General features: G+C 37.4%; 3 protein-coding genes across 3 annotated transcripts in view; 2 read left to right on the top strand and 1 right to left on the bottom strand.

The window, feature by feature from the left end:
- LOC125871034 (uncharacterized) overlaps window positions 1-12,093 on the top strand; it is a 30,443-nt gene extending 18,350 nt beyond the window's left edge. The window contains exons 9-14 of the mRNA XM_049551621.1: window positions 7,401-7,513; window positions 7,636-7,696; window positions 10,228-10,395; window positions 10,819-10,920; window positions 11,505-11,594; window positions 11,714-12,093. Of these exons, the coding sequence (XP_049407578.1) occupies window positions 7,401-7,513; window positions 7,636-7,696; window positions 10,228-10,395; window positions 10,819-10,920; window positions 11,505-11,594; window positions 11,714-11,776 (597 nt within the window). The 3' untranslated portion in view covers window positions 11,777-12,093. The remainder of the gene's footprint in view (window positions 1-7,400; window positions 7,514-7,635; window positions 7,697-10,227; window positions 10,396-10,818; window positions 10,921-11,504; window positions 11,595-11,713) is intronic.
- A 2,804-nt stretch (window positions 12,094-14,897) lies between these two features.
- LOC125859320 (mRNA-decapping enzyme-like protein) lies at window positions 14,898-17,855 on the bottom strand (the record flags this gene model as incomplete). Its single annotated transcript, XM_049539045.1, has 3 exons — window positions 14,898-15,262; window positions 16,746-17,216; window positions 17,727-17,855. Coding segments are annotated over 3 exons (657 nt in total), but the record flags the coding sequence as incomplete, so codon positions are not given.
- Window positions 17,856-17,935: 80 nt separating this feature from the next.
- Window positions 17,936-18,028, top strand: part of LOC125859315 (peroxidase 60-like) — an 8,534-nt gene continuing 8,441 nt past the window's right edge. Inside the window, exon 1 of the mRNA XM_049539031.1 lies at window positions 17,936-17,988. Coding sequence (XP_049394988.1) covers window positions 17,936-17,988 — 53 coding nt within the window. The remainder of the gene's footprint in view (window positions 17,989-18,028) is intronic.

Below are 18,028 nucleotides of genomic sequence, written 5' to 3'. Positions count from 1 at the left end.
TTCCCATCTCCAACTCTCTTCTGCAAGTTCCTTTCCAATTTGGGCCATAGTGCTCTAATGGTCTTCCAGGCTCCAACTCCATCAGTATCAGTGCTCACATTGGTACACCATGGGTTGAGTTCACCAAACTTGTGTCTAATTACCTCCCTCCATAATGCATGATCCTTCCTATTGTATCTCCAGAGCCATTTCATCAATAAACTATTGTTCTGTGCTCTCGGATTTCTGATGCCCAAACCACCTTGTTCTCTACTGTGCATTGTTGTCTGCCAATTGACCAGTTTATATCCTTTGCCCTCTTTACAACCATGCCACAAAAAATCCCTCCTAAGTCTGTCCATCTTTTTCATAACTTTGGGAGGTATGGGAAATAGAGACATTACATACGTAGGAAGTGCATCAAGTACAAAGTTGATAAGGATGAGCCTCCCTCCTAGTGATATGTACTGTGCCTTCCACCTAGCCAATCTTTTTTCAGTTTTCTCTAATATTCCATCCCAAATTTCCTCTGCCTTGTGTTCACTGCCCAGAGGCATACCAAGGTATGTAGTTGGCATATTTTCAACTTTACACCCTAAAATGATTGCAAGATTTTGGATATTTGGCACCTCCTTTATTGGAACAAACTGGTTTTTCCCCAGTTAACTTTCAAGCCAGAAGAAGCTTCAAAAATAGTCAAAATCATTCTGATGTAACCTATTTGTTCCACCTTTGGCTCACAAAATACCACTGTGTCATCTGCATACTCTAGGTGACATACCTCCATTATTTCCCCTCTGCTATCTCCTATCTCCTATCTCCTATCTCAAACCCTTTAATCCATCTATTCTGTATGCTATCCTCATCATGCTATCAAATCCCTCCATTTGCCCCTTTCAGAACCAAAAAAACCTACAGGTTAGAGAACTTGACAGTTTTAATGCAAAAGTCAATCCATTTCAATCATTTCTCACCAAAGCCCATTTGTCTCTGAGTATTCAACAAGAATCTCTAGTTGACATGATCATAGGCTTTTTCTATGTCTAGCTTACACATGACACCTGGTTCTGCCCCTTTAAGTCTTGAGTCCACACACTCACTAGCAATTAGGGCTGCATTCATGCTTTGTCTTCCTTTTATAAATGCCATCTGATGCTTGTTAGCTAAATTGTTAACCACCTTCTTGAGTCTTTCAGCCAGTATCTTTGCCACAATTTTATATATTCCACCTATGAGGCTTATAGGTTTGAAATCTTTCAACTATGAAGCTCCAACCTTCTTTGGGATCAAGGCTATGAATGTTGCATTGAGGCTTTTCTCGAACTTCTGATATTCATAAAAATATTGGTGAGTCTTCAGGATGTCCTCCTTCATATGTTCCCAAAAAGCCAGATAAAAGGACATAGGGAATCCATCTGGCCTGGTGCCTTCTCCATAGCACACAATTTAATGCCTTCTAAGATTTCATCCTCTTCAAATTGTCTTTTTACCTCCTCCTGTTCTTCTGCAGATATCCTTGTTGCTTCATGTAACACTAATTCTGGCCTCCACTCTTCTACCTCCTTATACACGTTCTTGTAGTAATTTTGAATAGCTTCTTTGATCTCCTCTGCATCTGTCACCTCCATACCATCCACCTTCAAGGTATCTATGGAGTTTACCCTTTTGTGAGCTGTAGCTATCCTATGGAAGTATTTTGTATTTTTGTCTCCCTGTTTCAACCATTGAATTCTTGATCTTTGTCTCCAAGCTATCTCCTCATTTCTTGCAACTTCTTCAAACACTATAGCCAAGTTTGATTTTTGCATTGCCTCATCATCTGTGAGAGCTCTTTGTTCCTGGATTGCTTCCAAGGCTGCAAGCTGGTTTAAAATGTCATCCTTTCTTTGTTTCCAATTGCCCCTGTTATTTCTACTCCACTTTTAACTTTTCTTTTAGCAACTTCAGTTTCTCAGCTAAAATATAGTCAGGCCTCCCCTTAACAACAAAAGCTTCCCACCACTGTTGTACCTTTTCTTTGAACCCTTCTACCCTCAGCCACCAACTTTCAAATTTGAAGTATTTTTTCTTGCAGTTCAACTCTCCACAAGATAGCATGTTTGGGTTGTGGTCAGATCCTATCTTTGGTAATACTGCCTGTTTGGTGAGAGTAAGCTGCTCTTCCCATGACGAAGAGTATAAGAATCTATCAATTCTTGAGGCACTTCTATGATTCTCCCCCCTTCTCCAAGAATAAGATCCTCTAAATAAAGGAGGATCCACAAGCTCCATCTCTTCATTGCATTTAGAGAACTCAGACATTACTCCATTTATTCTGAAACAGTTTGTTCTTTCATTGGGATATCTGATTACATTAAAATCACCTCCCACCACCCAAGGTCTTGCGCACCTTCCCCCTGCTGAATATAGCTCCCCCCCATAACTCTCTTCTTTCCACTCTTTAGAATCAGCATACACTGCTGTTACAAACCAAAAGAAATCAGAATTTTCCCCAGACATTTTACATGTTATGCTTTGGTTGCCACGTTCTACCATTTCCCCTTTCCAAGCTCTCCTGTCCCATAAATAATTATTCCCCCCCTGCTACCATCTGCCTCCAAATGTATCTCTCCCACCCATCTATTGTCCCACAGTCCCAGATACTATGTATGAGTCTATCTATATTCCCCCCCAACTTTGTTTCTACCAAAATATACACAGCTGCACTCCATTGATTAATCAGATTTCTTACTACCCCCCTCTTTCTTTCGTCGTTAAGTCCCCTCACATTCCAAGACACGATCTTTATCCTCATCTATGCATAATGGTTAGTCTCCTCCCACTGATTCTAGGTTCGCCATCCTTGAATTTCATATCGAACATTAAATTCCTGAGCTCTTTTGGAATTGTGTTATTGTTTCTATTTGAGGATTTACCCTTTCCTGCGTGTCTCTCCAAATATCTCTTTTGATCCAGCTTCATGCACAAAGCATAAGCCTCTTTTTTTTCACATCCCTTGATAGCTGCTCCAAAATGTTTGCTAATTTGATCACATTAAGGTGTACTCAGATTGTAACCCTTGTCTCTATCATCTCTTCTGTAAGATTTTCTTCGATGCTCAATGGTTCTGGTTCATTGTAAGTGACCAGCTGATTCTCAAAACTTTCTAGAAAGGAAGAATCTGCCCCCCCGGCCCCCCGCTCATACAGTAACTATTTGTCTCCCCTTCAGAAGCTATGATAACTTCTTCTTGAGTCATGTCCTCTGCCTGAGCCTCCTCGATTCTCTGATTTCTGATTTTTGGTTCGTCTTCTTCCATTTGCATGTGTTTTCCCAGTTCCCAATCCATTATAGAGTGCTTAAAAGGATGTTTTTGCTTCTCCCCAATTTGAATTGATGAAATCAGAAAAAGGCTCAGTGAACATAGCAGTTTTGGGCTTGCTAGAAAGGCCCAATTGTTGTGTGAGATGGGCTTGTGTTTTATTCAATATTTATAGTGTGCTCAGCGGGCCCACTTCCACTAGCCATGTGACTGTTGTCCTTTTCTTGTACCCCTTCCTTGTAAACCTCGATATCCGTTGTTTTCTTTGCTGCTGGACCTTTTCCTCTTTCTAACACTATCTCTGTATTCTAGCAACATAAGTCTGTCTTTTGTACCATCCAGGAGTATGTCACTGTCACCTCAATCTGCTCTCTTCTCCACCTCCATCAATCTATATGTCGCCGGCGACTCCACCCATACCGGCAGTGAGTATATCAAACCATTATCAATGATCTCAATCATCGTGGGGATCTTCTCCCTTGGTCCTCTAACTCTGGTTCTTGCCAATCTCATATGATTTTTGATTTCTGTCTCCTTTTCAGTTTCTAGCCACCCCCCACATTCATCACCTATCTTTTCCATCACCTTGTTGTTCCAGAGCTGCAATGGTAGCCCTAAAACCTTAATCCAAAACCAATCAAACCTTTTTTCATCTGGGAAGGCTCCTACCGTTGGAGACCACCATTCAAGCTTCAAAGTCACACCTTGTCTCTTCCATTCACCTATGATAACATGTTCAGCCATCCTTCTGGTCTGAAATTCGAAGAGGAAGAGGAAGCCACTCATGTCGTACACCTGAACATTATGAGCTCCTTTCCACGCTTGTTGGGCCCATCTGCGCACTTCATTTCAAATTGGCACATCTCCTTCTCCACAAAACCTGCCAACAAGACATCTTCGTAACAGGTTGCTGTCATCTACATCCAAAGACACCGTCAGCATTGAATTCTCACTGGCTACATTCGTTTCTCTCTTGCTCCATTTACTAATGTGCAGAGCTCCCTTGTAATCCCCCTTCCCAACAATTGTATTGAGATTTAATTCCCTTTTTGTAATAAATTCCCCTTTCTTCTCTACTTTTCTCTCAATGAAGTTTTCCACTCTTGTTACCAGACTCCCCCATCCCTCATTAAATGTATTTTCTGGAATAATAATTACTGATCTACTCTACCCATTCACTGTAATAACAGAAATAAATCGCTCATACTTGTTGAACTTCAGGGAGCAATAAATATATGTTGAAATGTCTCTGCATCTCCATGTTTTGAAGTTTTCCCCCCTGCTTTCAGAAGCTTCCCTTAATCTTTTGCATAACCAAAGTAAAGCTCCCCTACTCAATATCATACGCCTGATAGACATCCTGGTACTCTCCACCAACTCAAACCATCTCTCTGAAGCAGATATTGACTCGGTAAGATCATAAGATTTCCCCCCGTCTGAAGTACAACCTGTTCTCCATGTTCTAAATGCTACCTGAAAAAAAAGGCAAGAGAGGGAAGAGATTCCGATGGCAGAGAACCACTGGAAAAGGGATCTCTAGACACCCAGAAGGGATCTCTAGAATCCACCTAGGGAAAAGTGCCTGGGAGCATTTAGTATTTAAATCAGGGATGGTTTTTTTGTAATCATCCATTTATTTAAATTTTTGGTATTAATTGGCGCCTCAATTCAAAAAGGCGAGCGCCTCGCCGCGAGGCGAGGCAGGCCCTTGTCGCCTTTCGCCGTCCAAAACACTGTATATAGCCAACTCAACTGGTTTGTGGTTGATTGGTTATTCTCAAACCTTGGACCAATTCTAGAGCTTCAGACCTTACATTAGAAAATGATGCTTAATTTATTTTTTGGGTTCTTGTCTGCAATTTGAAGTTTGTAGACTGCTTTCCGTTGTGGTGGTACAATTTTCGTTTTGTTGTGTGAAGTTGCACAAATTTTCACTAAAAGCTACATAGCATACCTTTTGGACCATACAAGCTTACTGCTTTCCTCTCCAATGAAATCAACAATTGTTTCACTCGAATGAATCCATTGTCATTGTTTTTGATAATGTAAAAGTTGGTTATTTTGGTTTGAAGCTGCCCTTGGGTGTGATTGAAGTAGTTATTGTGGCAACAATGATGATAACAGAATGAGATTTGTATTTAATGTACAGTTTGGTCACAATCTCCAATCTCATTGACAATTCATGGCTTTGTGCATATGCAGTGGTTGCTTGAACAATTTGTGCAATTTTAGTCACTTAGTGATCAATACTGATAGTTGCCTCACCCTCCTTTTTTGTCCTTGAGACATCTTTGTCTTTGAGACTGAGGGTGTTTAGATTGGCTTAAAAGTTGGTCAAACCTACTTTTAAGTCAGTTTTTGACTTCTGAAAGTGTTTGACAAATATAAAAATAACTTAAAAGAAGTCAAAAATGACTTAAAATAAGTTAGGAAGTGTTTGGCAAGGTTAAAATAAGTTAAAAACCAAAAGTCATTTAAGTTTGACTTTTTATTTTCGACTGAGAAGCTACTTTTTTTAAGCCAATCCAAACGGGCTCTAATTATTTGTTTGAACTTTATGAAATGCGTAGTTTACCATATTGAAATAAAACTTCAAGGCAAAACAAAATAACCATAGCAAAAGGCTTTCTATGCAGCGTGTTTTCCTGAGTAGCCTTCACATCTGATCTTACGCGGATAGTATCATCTCCATACTTCTTTTTAACCAGCTTCCATATTACCATGTACATGAATAGACTGACACTGACCTTGATGGAAGAATCTGAGAAGATGTTATTAATCGCATTTCTTGCCCCGAAATGACCACCCCCAGTCAACCTGCTCATCGCTGACATCCTCAAGTAACACTCTCCTTTAACCTACTCTCCCATGATGGCTTATAATTCCAAATGTGTTCACCTAATCCCCATTTCAGAGCGGAGTGTCACCTCAACAAACTAGATGCACACGTCAAGACATTCTGCCAACGAGTAAAGGTGATCGCTCAAGAAAGGAGACTCAGCCCTCACGAATGTGATGCAATGGAAGATGTTGCAGACTATGTGGCCTGTGACGTAAAAGATAGACTCATAACTAGACAACTCCACTTTCTAATGAGGTTAAGGGCTTAAGACGTGAAGTAGAAACTTCCACTATGACAAAAGCTCCCAAAAGGCCACGTAGCAGCTTAAGGAGAAAAAAGCTACTTGACTAGATGGGAGAGGCGACCAAAGGAAGCTGGTTCACCTTCTCTCCACTATTACAACATAGGTCATTCCAATTCGTAAACGAGAATTTTGATAAATTGGATCCGCCGGCCCAAGCGATTGAAGTGCAACGAAATGCCTTAAAAGTTGAATATGGTTCACAATCTTCTAACTAGTCGTGCCTTCTCTGATTCAATAAAAGGGCTAAATCTGTTCAGTCAAGTGACCTTTCCGTTCTCTAATTTTGGCCAATTCAAATTGATCCAAGGCTCTTTCTCAGACCTTTCCCCTGGATCTTCTTCAGCCTCAGGAAAACTTGTCAATATAGGAACTTCAACTGAAAAAGAATATGAATAACAAGAATTGCTTATGGTAGTCTACTCAATTGCTCTTTTTACTTTCAAAGGACAAGGAAAAAAGTAGACTTAATAGTGAGTACCATTATTTTTTCAGACTTCCTATCCAAATTTAGTCTGCTAAGTAGCCTTCTTTCGATTTGGATGAGGAATGAGCATGAAGTTGAGGAAATGGAAGATTTTTTTTCCCGTTTCCTTGTTGTGTAGTTCTAGAAATGCTTTTATGATTTCTTATGCATCATAACCGTAATTTTGTCATAGATAGAAATTAAGCCCTTATCGATGGTTACAGATGGTAATTTGCATTGAAGTTTTTGACAGTTTCAGTTTTTGTTGTGTAACATAAACTAGCTAGAGACCTTGTTCTAAGCTATTTTATTGACTACTACATGAAGTCACATTCAGTAGACTAGAGATTACACATCGCACTTAACCTGAATAGTCTCTATAATCTCCCTGTTAAAGCTGCTTGTTCTTACTGGTTGCTAAAATAGTCAGATATACCTTCTTTACTTGTTTAATTGTTTTTGTATGAAATGTCTAGTCTCTTTACTTTGCTAAAGCTACTAAGTGGTGTAGGTGGCCTGGGAGCATGAACAGTTTTCAAGGTTGAGAGTCACTGCAGCAACACTTTCTGAACTTTCTACTGCACCTGAATTACTGGAAAGCACGGGAGGTCTGACTGATAACAGGTTGTGGTTAGTTCTTTCTTTTTTTGAGAAAGAAAGGTCGTAGCCTAGCTTTTAATACCTCTTTGTACTATTTACAGAACTTCTCTGATGGCCATTTGTTGAACTCCTGGTTTCCTGTGCAGGCATTTTACCAGTGAAGCCTCAATCATTCGAAGTATCAAGCTTGTTGCTGAAAGTCTAGCAGTAAGGACTTAGCCTTCCTCTTTTCCCTTGGAGTACAAAATTTTGTTTCATCCATTGCACTGCTGAATGCATAAATTGATAAAACCTTCAATTTCCAATAATGCCATTGTCTTCTACATGAGAAATAAACAATGGCAGCCTAACAGTAAACTTGAGAAAGGAAGACATGAGTTTTTTGACCTCTTTATCGTCTTGTCATGAATGCTTCTTTTGAGTCCTAGTTGATTCTTATCTGAGTAGTTTTTCAATGAAGCTACATATTCTGTTCAACATCAAAAGCGTAGCTTTTTAATTTAAAGTATGATCATAATGCTGAGACTATTGGGCAGATGGTGTTTGCAGTCTCAATTTTCCTTGTGGTTTTGAGAATCTCTTGATGGTAGGGATGACAATGGGGTGGGGTGGTTGCGGGGAAAACCCACAAAGACTTCTACCCACCCCACTCCACATAACATAATTTCAACCCGCCCCGCCCTGCTTAAACCCGCCTCACCCTGCCCCACAAACGTTGTTATTGTTTTCTTTATAAAATAAAACTTTTTTGAATGATTTTGATAGCTTATTCTATCATAAAAACATCACTGATGCAATAGCTGTGAAACATTACATCAAAAGACAAGTGTTTGACAACTTAGAAAAACTATTTGAATATATAGAAAAAGTGACGAACAACAGAAGAATTAGAAGAGAACTGATTACTATAACACAGTGTCAAAAGAAAGTGATTCCAAGAATAGCTGAAAAATGGATTCTCAATTAACATAGCACAATTACAAAAGAAAAATAAATTATTGATTCTTTAAAAAATAAAAATAATTAAATAAGTCAAGGGATTAAGCTAATAAAAGCAAATAAAAATGTTAATCCAGCAAGTATTTGATAGTTGGTTTTCTTGCCTAAAACCTACCGGAAGAAATTGTTTTAGCGATTTAGCATTGGGTTTATCTCAAACCTGCAACCTGCCCGGCACCACATTATTTTTATTAAAAAGAAATTAAACCTGCCCCGCCCACAAAGGTTGTAACCCGCTCCACCCGTCCTATTGCCATCCCTAATTGATGATATGTAGGGATGGCAATGAGGCGGAGCGGAGCATGTTACAACCTTTGTGGGGTGGGGCAGGTTATAGCTTTTGCGGGGAAGGGCGGGGCGGGGTGCGGGTTTGAGATAAACCCATGTGAAATCGCTAAACAATTTCTTCCGTTAGGCTTTAGGCAAGAAAACCAACAATCAAATACTTGCCAGATTAACACTTTTAGTTGCTTTTATTAGCTTATTCCCTTGACTTATTTAGTTATTTTTAAATTTTGAAGAATCAATAATTTATTTTTCTTTTATAACTGTGTTATGTTAATTGAGAATCCATTTTTCAGCTATTCTTGGAAGCACTTTCTTTTGACTTTGTTTTATAGTAATCAGTTCTCTTTTGTTATTCGTCACTTTTTCTATATATTCAAATAGTTTTTCTAAACTGTCAAACACTTGTCTTTTGATGTAATGTTTCATAGCTATTGCATCAGTGATGTTTTTATGATAGAATAAGCTATAAAAGTCATTCAAGAAAGCTTTATTTTATAAAGAAAACAATAACAAAGTTTGTGAGGCGGGTTTAAGCGGGGCGGGTTGAAAAGAGAAAAATTATGTTATGTGGGGCGGGGAGGTGAAAGTTTTTGTGGGTTTTCCCCGCAACCGCCCCGCCCCATTGCCATCCCTAGTGATATGCTAACAGTAAGAGCGAGTCTATAGCTAATAAAATCATAATTCAATAGCTACCCTTTATCTAGAATAACCCCAATGTTACTCTTCTTTGACATTCTTTTCAGGTTTTCCAACTCTACAATTAATCTTAGGCCTAAAACTCCAGCTGTTCATGAGTATTATTTACAGCTAGTTTCTGTGCATCCTTTCGTTTAATTAATTAAATGAGCAACATGATTGAATTTTGAGTAGCGGCTTGTAAACGGGGGTACCCCCATTCATTAATGATATTATTTACCTTAAACAAATGGATTGAAATTTGAGTAGTTCTGTGAGTATACTATTTGAGATTTTCTGGATAATGATTTTATGAAAGATGTCCTTATTCTCTTCATTACATTTGCTTAGTCCTAAGTGTCAATGACAAATTATGAATCATGATTCGGGAAACATGTATCCTTCTGTAGCATTTTTTTTCTTTTGGGTTGGGGGGACTGTATGTCTAAACCATTTGCATTTCTATATATACGATTTTGTTATAGATGATTTTCACGTCCGTAATTACTACTGAAGAATCGTATGATCTATCAATTGGTTCAGTTCGGGAAAAAAAATCAATTGGTTCAGATTTTAGATAATCAGAACTTTTCTCGTATATGCTTTCTTTCTCCTTTATTCTGCAGCTTTGTATGACTTAAATTTCGGTCTTTATGTAATCGGAAGGATGTTCTACTATTTTTCTTGTTTCAAGCATTTTTCATGTATAAAGTGAGCTATCTCATGCAGCCAACAGTAGTTTTGCAAGTGTGTTTAACAAAATTCTTTATACACAGAGACACATTTACAGCCAGGAGAAGAAAAGCATAAGCATATTTGCAGATGATAGTAGCTTAGCTGTCAATCCTTCCTACATAAGGTCTTGGCTAGATCTCTTATCCACGACACCTCGAGTGGCACCTTTTCTTTCAAAAGATGACCCGCTTATTAAGGCACTGGAGAAGGTATTTTAGATGCATTTACGCTTGAATATACTGATTAGTTAATTGATTCTCCTTTTTCCTTTTAAATATCCTCATAATGTCTTGGTGTGTATAATGAGGACATCTTTGTATATATTCACTATCCCTCATCGTGATGGCTTGCCTTTGTCATTTTGCTTTGGCAATTAATGTTGTAAAAGTGAGTAGAATGGCAAATAATTTACCTATTACTTAGTCACACACTAGCTGGTCTATCAGTTTTACGCACATCTTTAACCTGTAATGGTGTCCCATGCCACTGGTGAACATGGAGATGTTTGGTTGGACCTCTTCAGGCTTTCTTTTGAGCACTGACATACTTCAATTTGAGCTCCTTAATGTAACTGTGCCTTTTATTTTCCTGTTTCGACTTTTGACCTACATATGCTTTCGATGTCTCTGCAGGAATTAGCTGATCATACTGCAGAGGTGAATGTACAGCATGAGACACTAGATGGAACGTTCACTTTTTACGATTCAACTAGTGGGAAGTTGCATATATATCAGGTGCGTAAATAACTCCACTCCCCTTGGTTATGGTTCCTAACATTATGCAAATAATACTGTAATTTTGTAGAAGTTTGAAATATAAGTATCTGCTTAAATGTATTGAATGAAGACCCTTTTGTATAGTCTAACTTGATCAACGCTTCCACAAGCTGCGTGTATGAAAATATTCATCAAAGCTTTCATAAATGAAGATGTTCAAAATAACCAACTACACAAAGACGAGCCTGTAAAATATAACAAGATACTAAACGTGGCCTTACAATTAGAAGCAAATAAGATCTCTTCAGCTGGCATGCAGAACGACAAGGGCACACATGAGTAGTAGTTGTTAAGTTTGGTTTAGTAGGTCCAGTTGTTACAGTAGTACACATGTTTGCATAGTTCACTTTATATTTTTAGACTTGAAAAGAGGTATTATATGGACAGAAGTGATTGTAGTCGTGCAGCCCTCTTCTTGTCACCAGTGTTCCATGTCTCATGTATGAGCATATCCGACCACTTATTTTCATCAGGAAAAAGAGAAGAAAAGAGCATCTCGAACCACTTATATAATTAACTGCTTATATTGTTCCCGTTTACAGGTTGCCAGCGTGACATTTGACTTGCTTTTGCTGTTGGTTCTAGGATCATACTTGATTACACTTTTCAGTTTTCTTTTTATCACCACGAGGGTACGTATTCTGGTTTCAGTTATTCTTGATTCCCTTATTTTCTTGTACCAATCAAAATATAAAGACGAAGAAAAGAAAATGCGAACTCATCCCACCAATCTGCTGATATTGTTCTACAGGGTCTTGACGATCTTATTAGTCTATTCCGTCGTCCCTCATCACGGAAAGTAAAAAGCACTTGATTCCTGAAGTCAAGAGGACATTTCTGCATCAGGCGCTTGTAAGCATTACTTTTTGTAACCTTAAGGAAGCTCATCTTTAGCCAAGTTGTGATCATTGGTTCAATGTGTGTTAGTGTAAACGTTTAAGTTTCACATATTTTGCCTCCATAGCTATCCCATAGTCATTTTCTCTACTCAGATACAAAAATTCATTCTTGTAGCCGGCTTTTTATCTCATAAAATTATGAGTTCTAAACATGTAAACCAGCTGACGTAGAGCGTCAATTTTGGTCGATTTGAATGTATTTATATTCTGAAAAGATGCAGGGGTTCTGTTTTGTTGGGGAATCTATTCAAAAATCAGTAAGTTCATCATATGCATGATAAAAACAAAAGATAAGATAAGATCACATGCATTGGTTAAAAAATAAAAATAGTTATTTCGACGTTATTTACATAAATAATGTGCTTAGTCAAATGTATCTATATCCTCTTGTGTTATTTTGATCCGTTCGTAATGAGTTTCGTCAAAGTGAGTGTATGGTCCAGAAATATGTTGAAAATAACCAAACTATCGATCAATCATGTGCCACTAACGATAAATTCCACAAATAAGAAGTACATGTGTTATCCAGATATATCGTCCTAATCGACACCACTCAAGTAATTCATTAATAGCTTCTTCTGAATGAGACTGCCAAATAAACTATACAAAAAGCAAGTAAAATAATATAAAATATTTTGACAAAAAATAAAAATAGCTATATATGTTGGTTAAAACTAACAAAATGTTTAGTGATAGCTAACATTTATACTAAAAGGACAAAATAATACTCATAGCTATTTACCTAAATATTTTATAGTAAAAAAAATATCACGTGCATGTACAAAAGAATCTTACAACATAAATGAATCTCACACTTATGTCATATGATTTGATAAAACACAACAAAATAATTTACTTTTGGACCCTGTCAAAACCATGCATTTGTCACTATATTTATATGTTGATTTTCATCTTAGGTAGTGGAACACAAATATAAATAATTAAAAATTTAAACAAAACGAATATCAGTTTAGAATAATTTTTTTATAAAAAATAATTTTTTACAATAAAAATAATAATATTTAAATACCTGATCATCAGTTAGGTTATCTAGTACATCCCTAATCACGTCATTTTAATGAATTCTATATCGAATCTATTTACATGCAGTTGGGGGCCTCAAGTTGTTTGATCCTTAGAGAGAACTGTGACAGTAACAGTGGAATAATACGCTCCCATGTCCAAGATTACAATAAAATTTAACAATTTTTAGAATAATAATAAAATTTAAAAATGCAGATTACTAAAGCAAAAAAAATAATAATTTAAAAAGTAAATTACATACATGCACTAAAGAGACAAATCCACAAACATGTTTCATGTTTGCAATGATGCACAACCTAAGTAATTATATAAATATGATAATGCGGTCGTTTTTCACGTAGACATTGCGTTTGAATTTCTCATGTCAATCAAGAAAATGCAAATTAATTATATTATTAGATTCATCTGAAATTATTATTTCATCGCATTATTATAATAGATATAATCTTAATCTCTGTTGCACCTCATTCTCAGTTAAATCATCGATAATATCATTTAAATCGTTAATATACTCGATTAATTTGGATATAGACATTCTACTAACACCATAAAGATAATCCCTAGCAGACAACCATCCCATCAATTATTGTCTACCGAAAATTCTTAAATTATTAGTGCCATTTAAAACTATAGGACATCATCTATAATTGTTCAGGACAAAATTTCTACATTCTGCGATGTAATGATAGCTTCCCAGCTCACATGTGAGAGATATGCGTAGGATGCCACCTTTCAATTAAAGTAGAAATTAGTCCAAAATCATAAGACACAATTTCTACATCAATAATTTCTTTAAACCCATAAATTTCAAAATACAGACGAATGCAGAGATGTAATGGACAACACTTAATGTTTCCAAAATTCAACATCTCTGCGATGTGCATATAAATAACTTTTCTCTCCTCTTAAGCTATCATTCGAAATTCCTTCTGAAGAGTGTTAAGTGTAAATTTTTAATACATCATACTCTGCTAAATTAAGATGTAGGTACATATTTGAAGGATGTATATCTATAAAAAAAATAATCAAAAAATTATTGATATTAATACAACTATTTAAAGAAGAATATTTTCACAGTACTATATTAATTTATAACTACAACAAGAGTTGTGGTGGAGTGGTAAGTATTCCTTCATCCTTAACCAAGATGTCTCAGGTTCGAGTCCCCTTGGGTACAGAGTCGCATTTGTTAGAGAGCACTTTAACCCCCAATGTGGGACTTCTCAGCGCGAATCCGTATTTAGTCTGGCTCCAATATGAGTACCGGACACTGGATGGAAAATAAAAAAAAATAAAAATAATTAATACCAAATTCTTAAACTTAAATAAGATGAATTAAAATTTACCTCAAATTAAAGATTTTACTAGAAAAAATAAAATATGATGATAGAAAGAGTTGATATTGAAAAAGTTTGAAGTTACTTAAAAGAACAAATGTTGAATATAAATAAGAAAATTGTGGCTGGACAACGATAATTAAAAGAAAAAAGTGAGCAATTGCTGATATGTCAGCAAGAAGAAAGAAAAATCGTAACCATGTCTCGCTGATTGTGCATCGGAATCATAATTTTTTTTCATGTCGTTAGCAACAATTAAATCACAAACAGCAAAGTCTCTTTTGGTTGAACTAAAGATTGAGTGGCCCTTAATGCATTTTGAAAGAAAAAGGTAACCCTTTAAATCGGACTCATGAAAGAATATAGGATGGTGTCTCTAAATACTTGTCGTGTTTTCATTTACACATCACTTAAAAAAAATATTAATTAGGAAGAATGTTTGACTATTTTTTTTTAATCTCTAATAGGGAGATATCGCCTTCCGTGCGATATTGATCTCCTGTTTACGGTAAGCAATCTGCCTTTTCCCTTACTAGATCAAATAGGGAAATTCGAAAAAAGTACAGGAAAGGAAACCTTATTTGATGACCACTCCTTCTGCATAGAGATAGGGTCGTCTATCAATCGACAACTACTACAGCTGGTGGAAGCGGAGCTTCCGCTGGTTTTCAGATAGGAACTCCAATTTCATGATTGTTTATTGTTAATGAACCAAAAACACAGAAATGGAACTTTGGCTAAATGAAGCATTGAAGTTCCAGACTAGTAAAACCCACAAACATTGTATGTAAGGTAAAACATCAAATCTAAACTAGTAAAAACTAAGACCATAATACTATATACAAGTTGGGTCTCAAAGACGCTATAAACTGCAGGAACCCAATAGGGATAAACTAGAAGCCATATTTCTGCCAGTAACACTGTTTTATGTCATCAAGTGAAGCGCGGTGGTTCCTCTAGTTATCATGTATGATGAGCGTTCACAAGAGCGCGGTATACCATGTCAATGAATTGGTCATCCTGTTACGGAAATAGAGACGAAAATCAGATGCATAACTTAATAGAGAAAAACAGGCATTTAATCGATGTAAGGGAAAAATCTCAAGACGCGAGTATTCAAAGCACCCTAGCTAATCAAACTAGCTACACCAACAAAACTAGAAACCAATGAATTGTGAGCTAGGTTGGAAATACGTGGTCTTGAGCTTTTGATCCCCACTTTCCCCATGGGTAAATCATTTAAGATCAAAATTCAATACTAGTTAAACTTGAAGTTTTGTCCAGGGTACAAGCAGGGTCAAAATTTCAAGACCACCCACCCACCTCCAAGGTCATTCTTGTAAATCACCCCCTCAATGTGACCTTGGTCAATAAAGGCACGTCCAGAATTTAAATTTATGAGTTTCTTAAGTAGCCTCAAGCTAATTCAATAATAGCTTGGTTCATAGTCAAGGAAGAGAATTTTGAGAGGGGAACTCTCTCTTAAGGTCTGGGGAGGTCAAGATGGAAAAGAGAAGAAATGACGACAGATTGGAAACAATTAGAGGAGCTGAAGGGAGTTGGAAATGGGCGGATATTGACGGGTGCCAAAATGAATGGGAAGAGATTTAGGGGTTCAGGAACTTTTAGATAACTCATCCAAGGATTTGTAGGAAGAACAGTTCAATTTTATTTTGGAGTTTGAGAGATGCCCTTCAAATAGAACATTCGATCCTTGAGAAAGTAAGGTGCTTAATTTCAAAACTATAAATGTCCTGATGTTCCCCCCGATGGGAAAGGCATCCAGACTATGTTACAGATTAAAAATTACATCCCATAGGAATGAGAAAAGCAACCAAAAACCAGTTCCAACTTCCAACAGTAAGTCTCAAAGCAATTGTTTGCGTACTCCTCTCTTTCTTTTTTCGTTTTTCTTCTTACTTGAGTACTCTTAGTAACATTCATAATGTGGATTTTCTCCTGCTAATAAATGGATCTAAGGCCTAACTTAACTCCAAAAGCTAGCTCAAGAGGTGAGGAGCCCAAGCCAGATGAAGAGACCACCCATCCCATAATAGACAGATGTGGGGCTTCTTCAACACCCCCCTCACGCCTAGGGTTGGACATCTGGAGTGTGGACAATTTTAATATGGGGGCCCAACGTCGTGAACGTGAATCGGGATGTGTCCTACTTTGATACCATTTTAAGAAATGGATCTTGGCCTTAACTCAACCCCAAAAGCTAGCTCAAGAGGTGAGGATTGCCCAAGCTATATTAAGAGACCACCCATCCGCTTATTGACCGATGTGGGACTTCTTCAGCAGCTCCAGCTTAGTGTCAGAAGCTGCTGGAAGTATTTCTTTTTCTAAATACACCCCCCCACCCCTCACTTCAGCAGACCCCTTCGCTTTGAATATATATTTTCATTATTAGAGCAAATGAAGTCAATTGCAAATTTCTAAAACTTTAGAGCCATTAAAAAGTTCACATAGCAAAGTAACTACTGAATTCAGGAGCACTTACTTGAACAAGCATCAAAAATGCCTCCCGCACTTTGTCTCTGTTAATAACATGTCCATTGTTTGGGCTAGGAGCAGAAGTAGGAGTGAGAGATGGAGGCGGATTTGGAGGAGGAAATGGCTGAAGCAAAGGAGCTCCGTAACGGCGTTGTAGATTCCCAGGGGAATGAAGTGGAGGAGCAGTAGGCACAGATGAAGAAACAGGAGGCATCAGTGGAGAAGAGGAAGGAGGAGGACCAAAGAATGATGATGGCTTCACAAGATTTGAAGACATTCTAGCACTGGTATCAGGTTCAGGAGCATCAACGGTAGGCATCAAAGTCGAAGATGTAGAAAGAGGAGATTGAGACAGTGCAGGTGCTGAAGAGGGAGGAACAGCAGGAGGAGGAAGAGGAGAAGGTAGGACTACTGCAGTTGAGTCATACGACTGTCCCTGAACTGTAGCATTTGGACCACTACCAATTCTCATAACATTCTGCAAAATGAAATGCTAAAAGTTCAGTCAAGTTAACAATGTATGAAACAAAAACATATACAAACAAAATTTTCATCTCTAACATGGTATAAGTCTAGAAGTATCTCCACTTAAATTACCAAGTACATGATCCCAATATGGAAGGGTGGAATAATGCACCAAATGAGTCAGTATTACTTCTTTAGGAGAACTAACAGGGAATCTCAGTTGGTCTCCCTTGATAGATGGGTTCCTTAATGTTTGGAATGTGACATGAGAATTCGTAAAAATAACCATATGGTTAATTAACACCTAGTATACATCTCATACAAAGGTGTCACAAAATAATTTTGCAGGACTGTCTATTATAAGAACTAATGATCCCAAAGCAAAGGTTGATGATAAAAAGTATTTAGATCTTCCAAGGGAACTGACACATGAAAAGACATTATTTTCTGCAAGATAAACGTTGCATAACAGCCACATTACGTGGAGAAAAAAAGAGCAAGTAAAAGGGAAGAAAGGGCATACACTGAAGAAATTCACAAAGGAACGATCATCTGGGACATCTGCAGTATTTGATGTAGTAGATGATGGCTCCAAGGGACCATCCATTACCAACATGCTTGGAACTGCTTCCAGCTCTTCAAATTCACTGTATCAAATTTACATAAAACCAAAGTTCCTCTCAGAATCCAACTGAGGGCAATTTGCCTTCAGTCACAGACTATTTTGAGCAAATGGTTAAAATCCTAAACCAACTCACCAAACTATTCACCTCTCCAAAGATATTGTAGCTTGCTTGCAACTAAAAGCTCACTTCTCACAAAGTA

This window comes from Solanum stenotomum, chromosome 1 (assembly GCF_019186545.1).
Source record: "Solanum stenotomum isolate F172 chromosome 1, ASM1918654v1, whole genome shotgun sequence".
Lineage (NCBI taxonomy): Eukaryota > Viridiplantae > Streptophyta > Magnoliopsida > Solanales > Solanaceae > Solanum > Solanum stenotomum.
The sequence above is the reverse complement of the archived record's forward strand: the minus strand, read 5'-3'. Positions and strand labels throughout refer to the sequence as shown.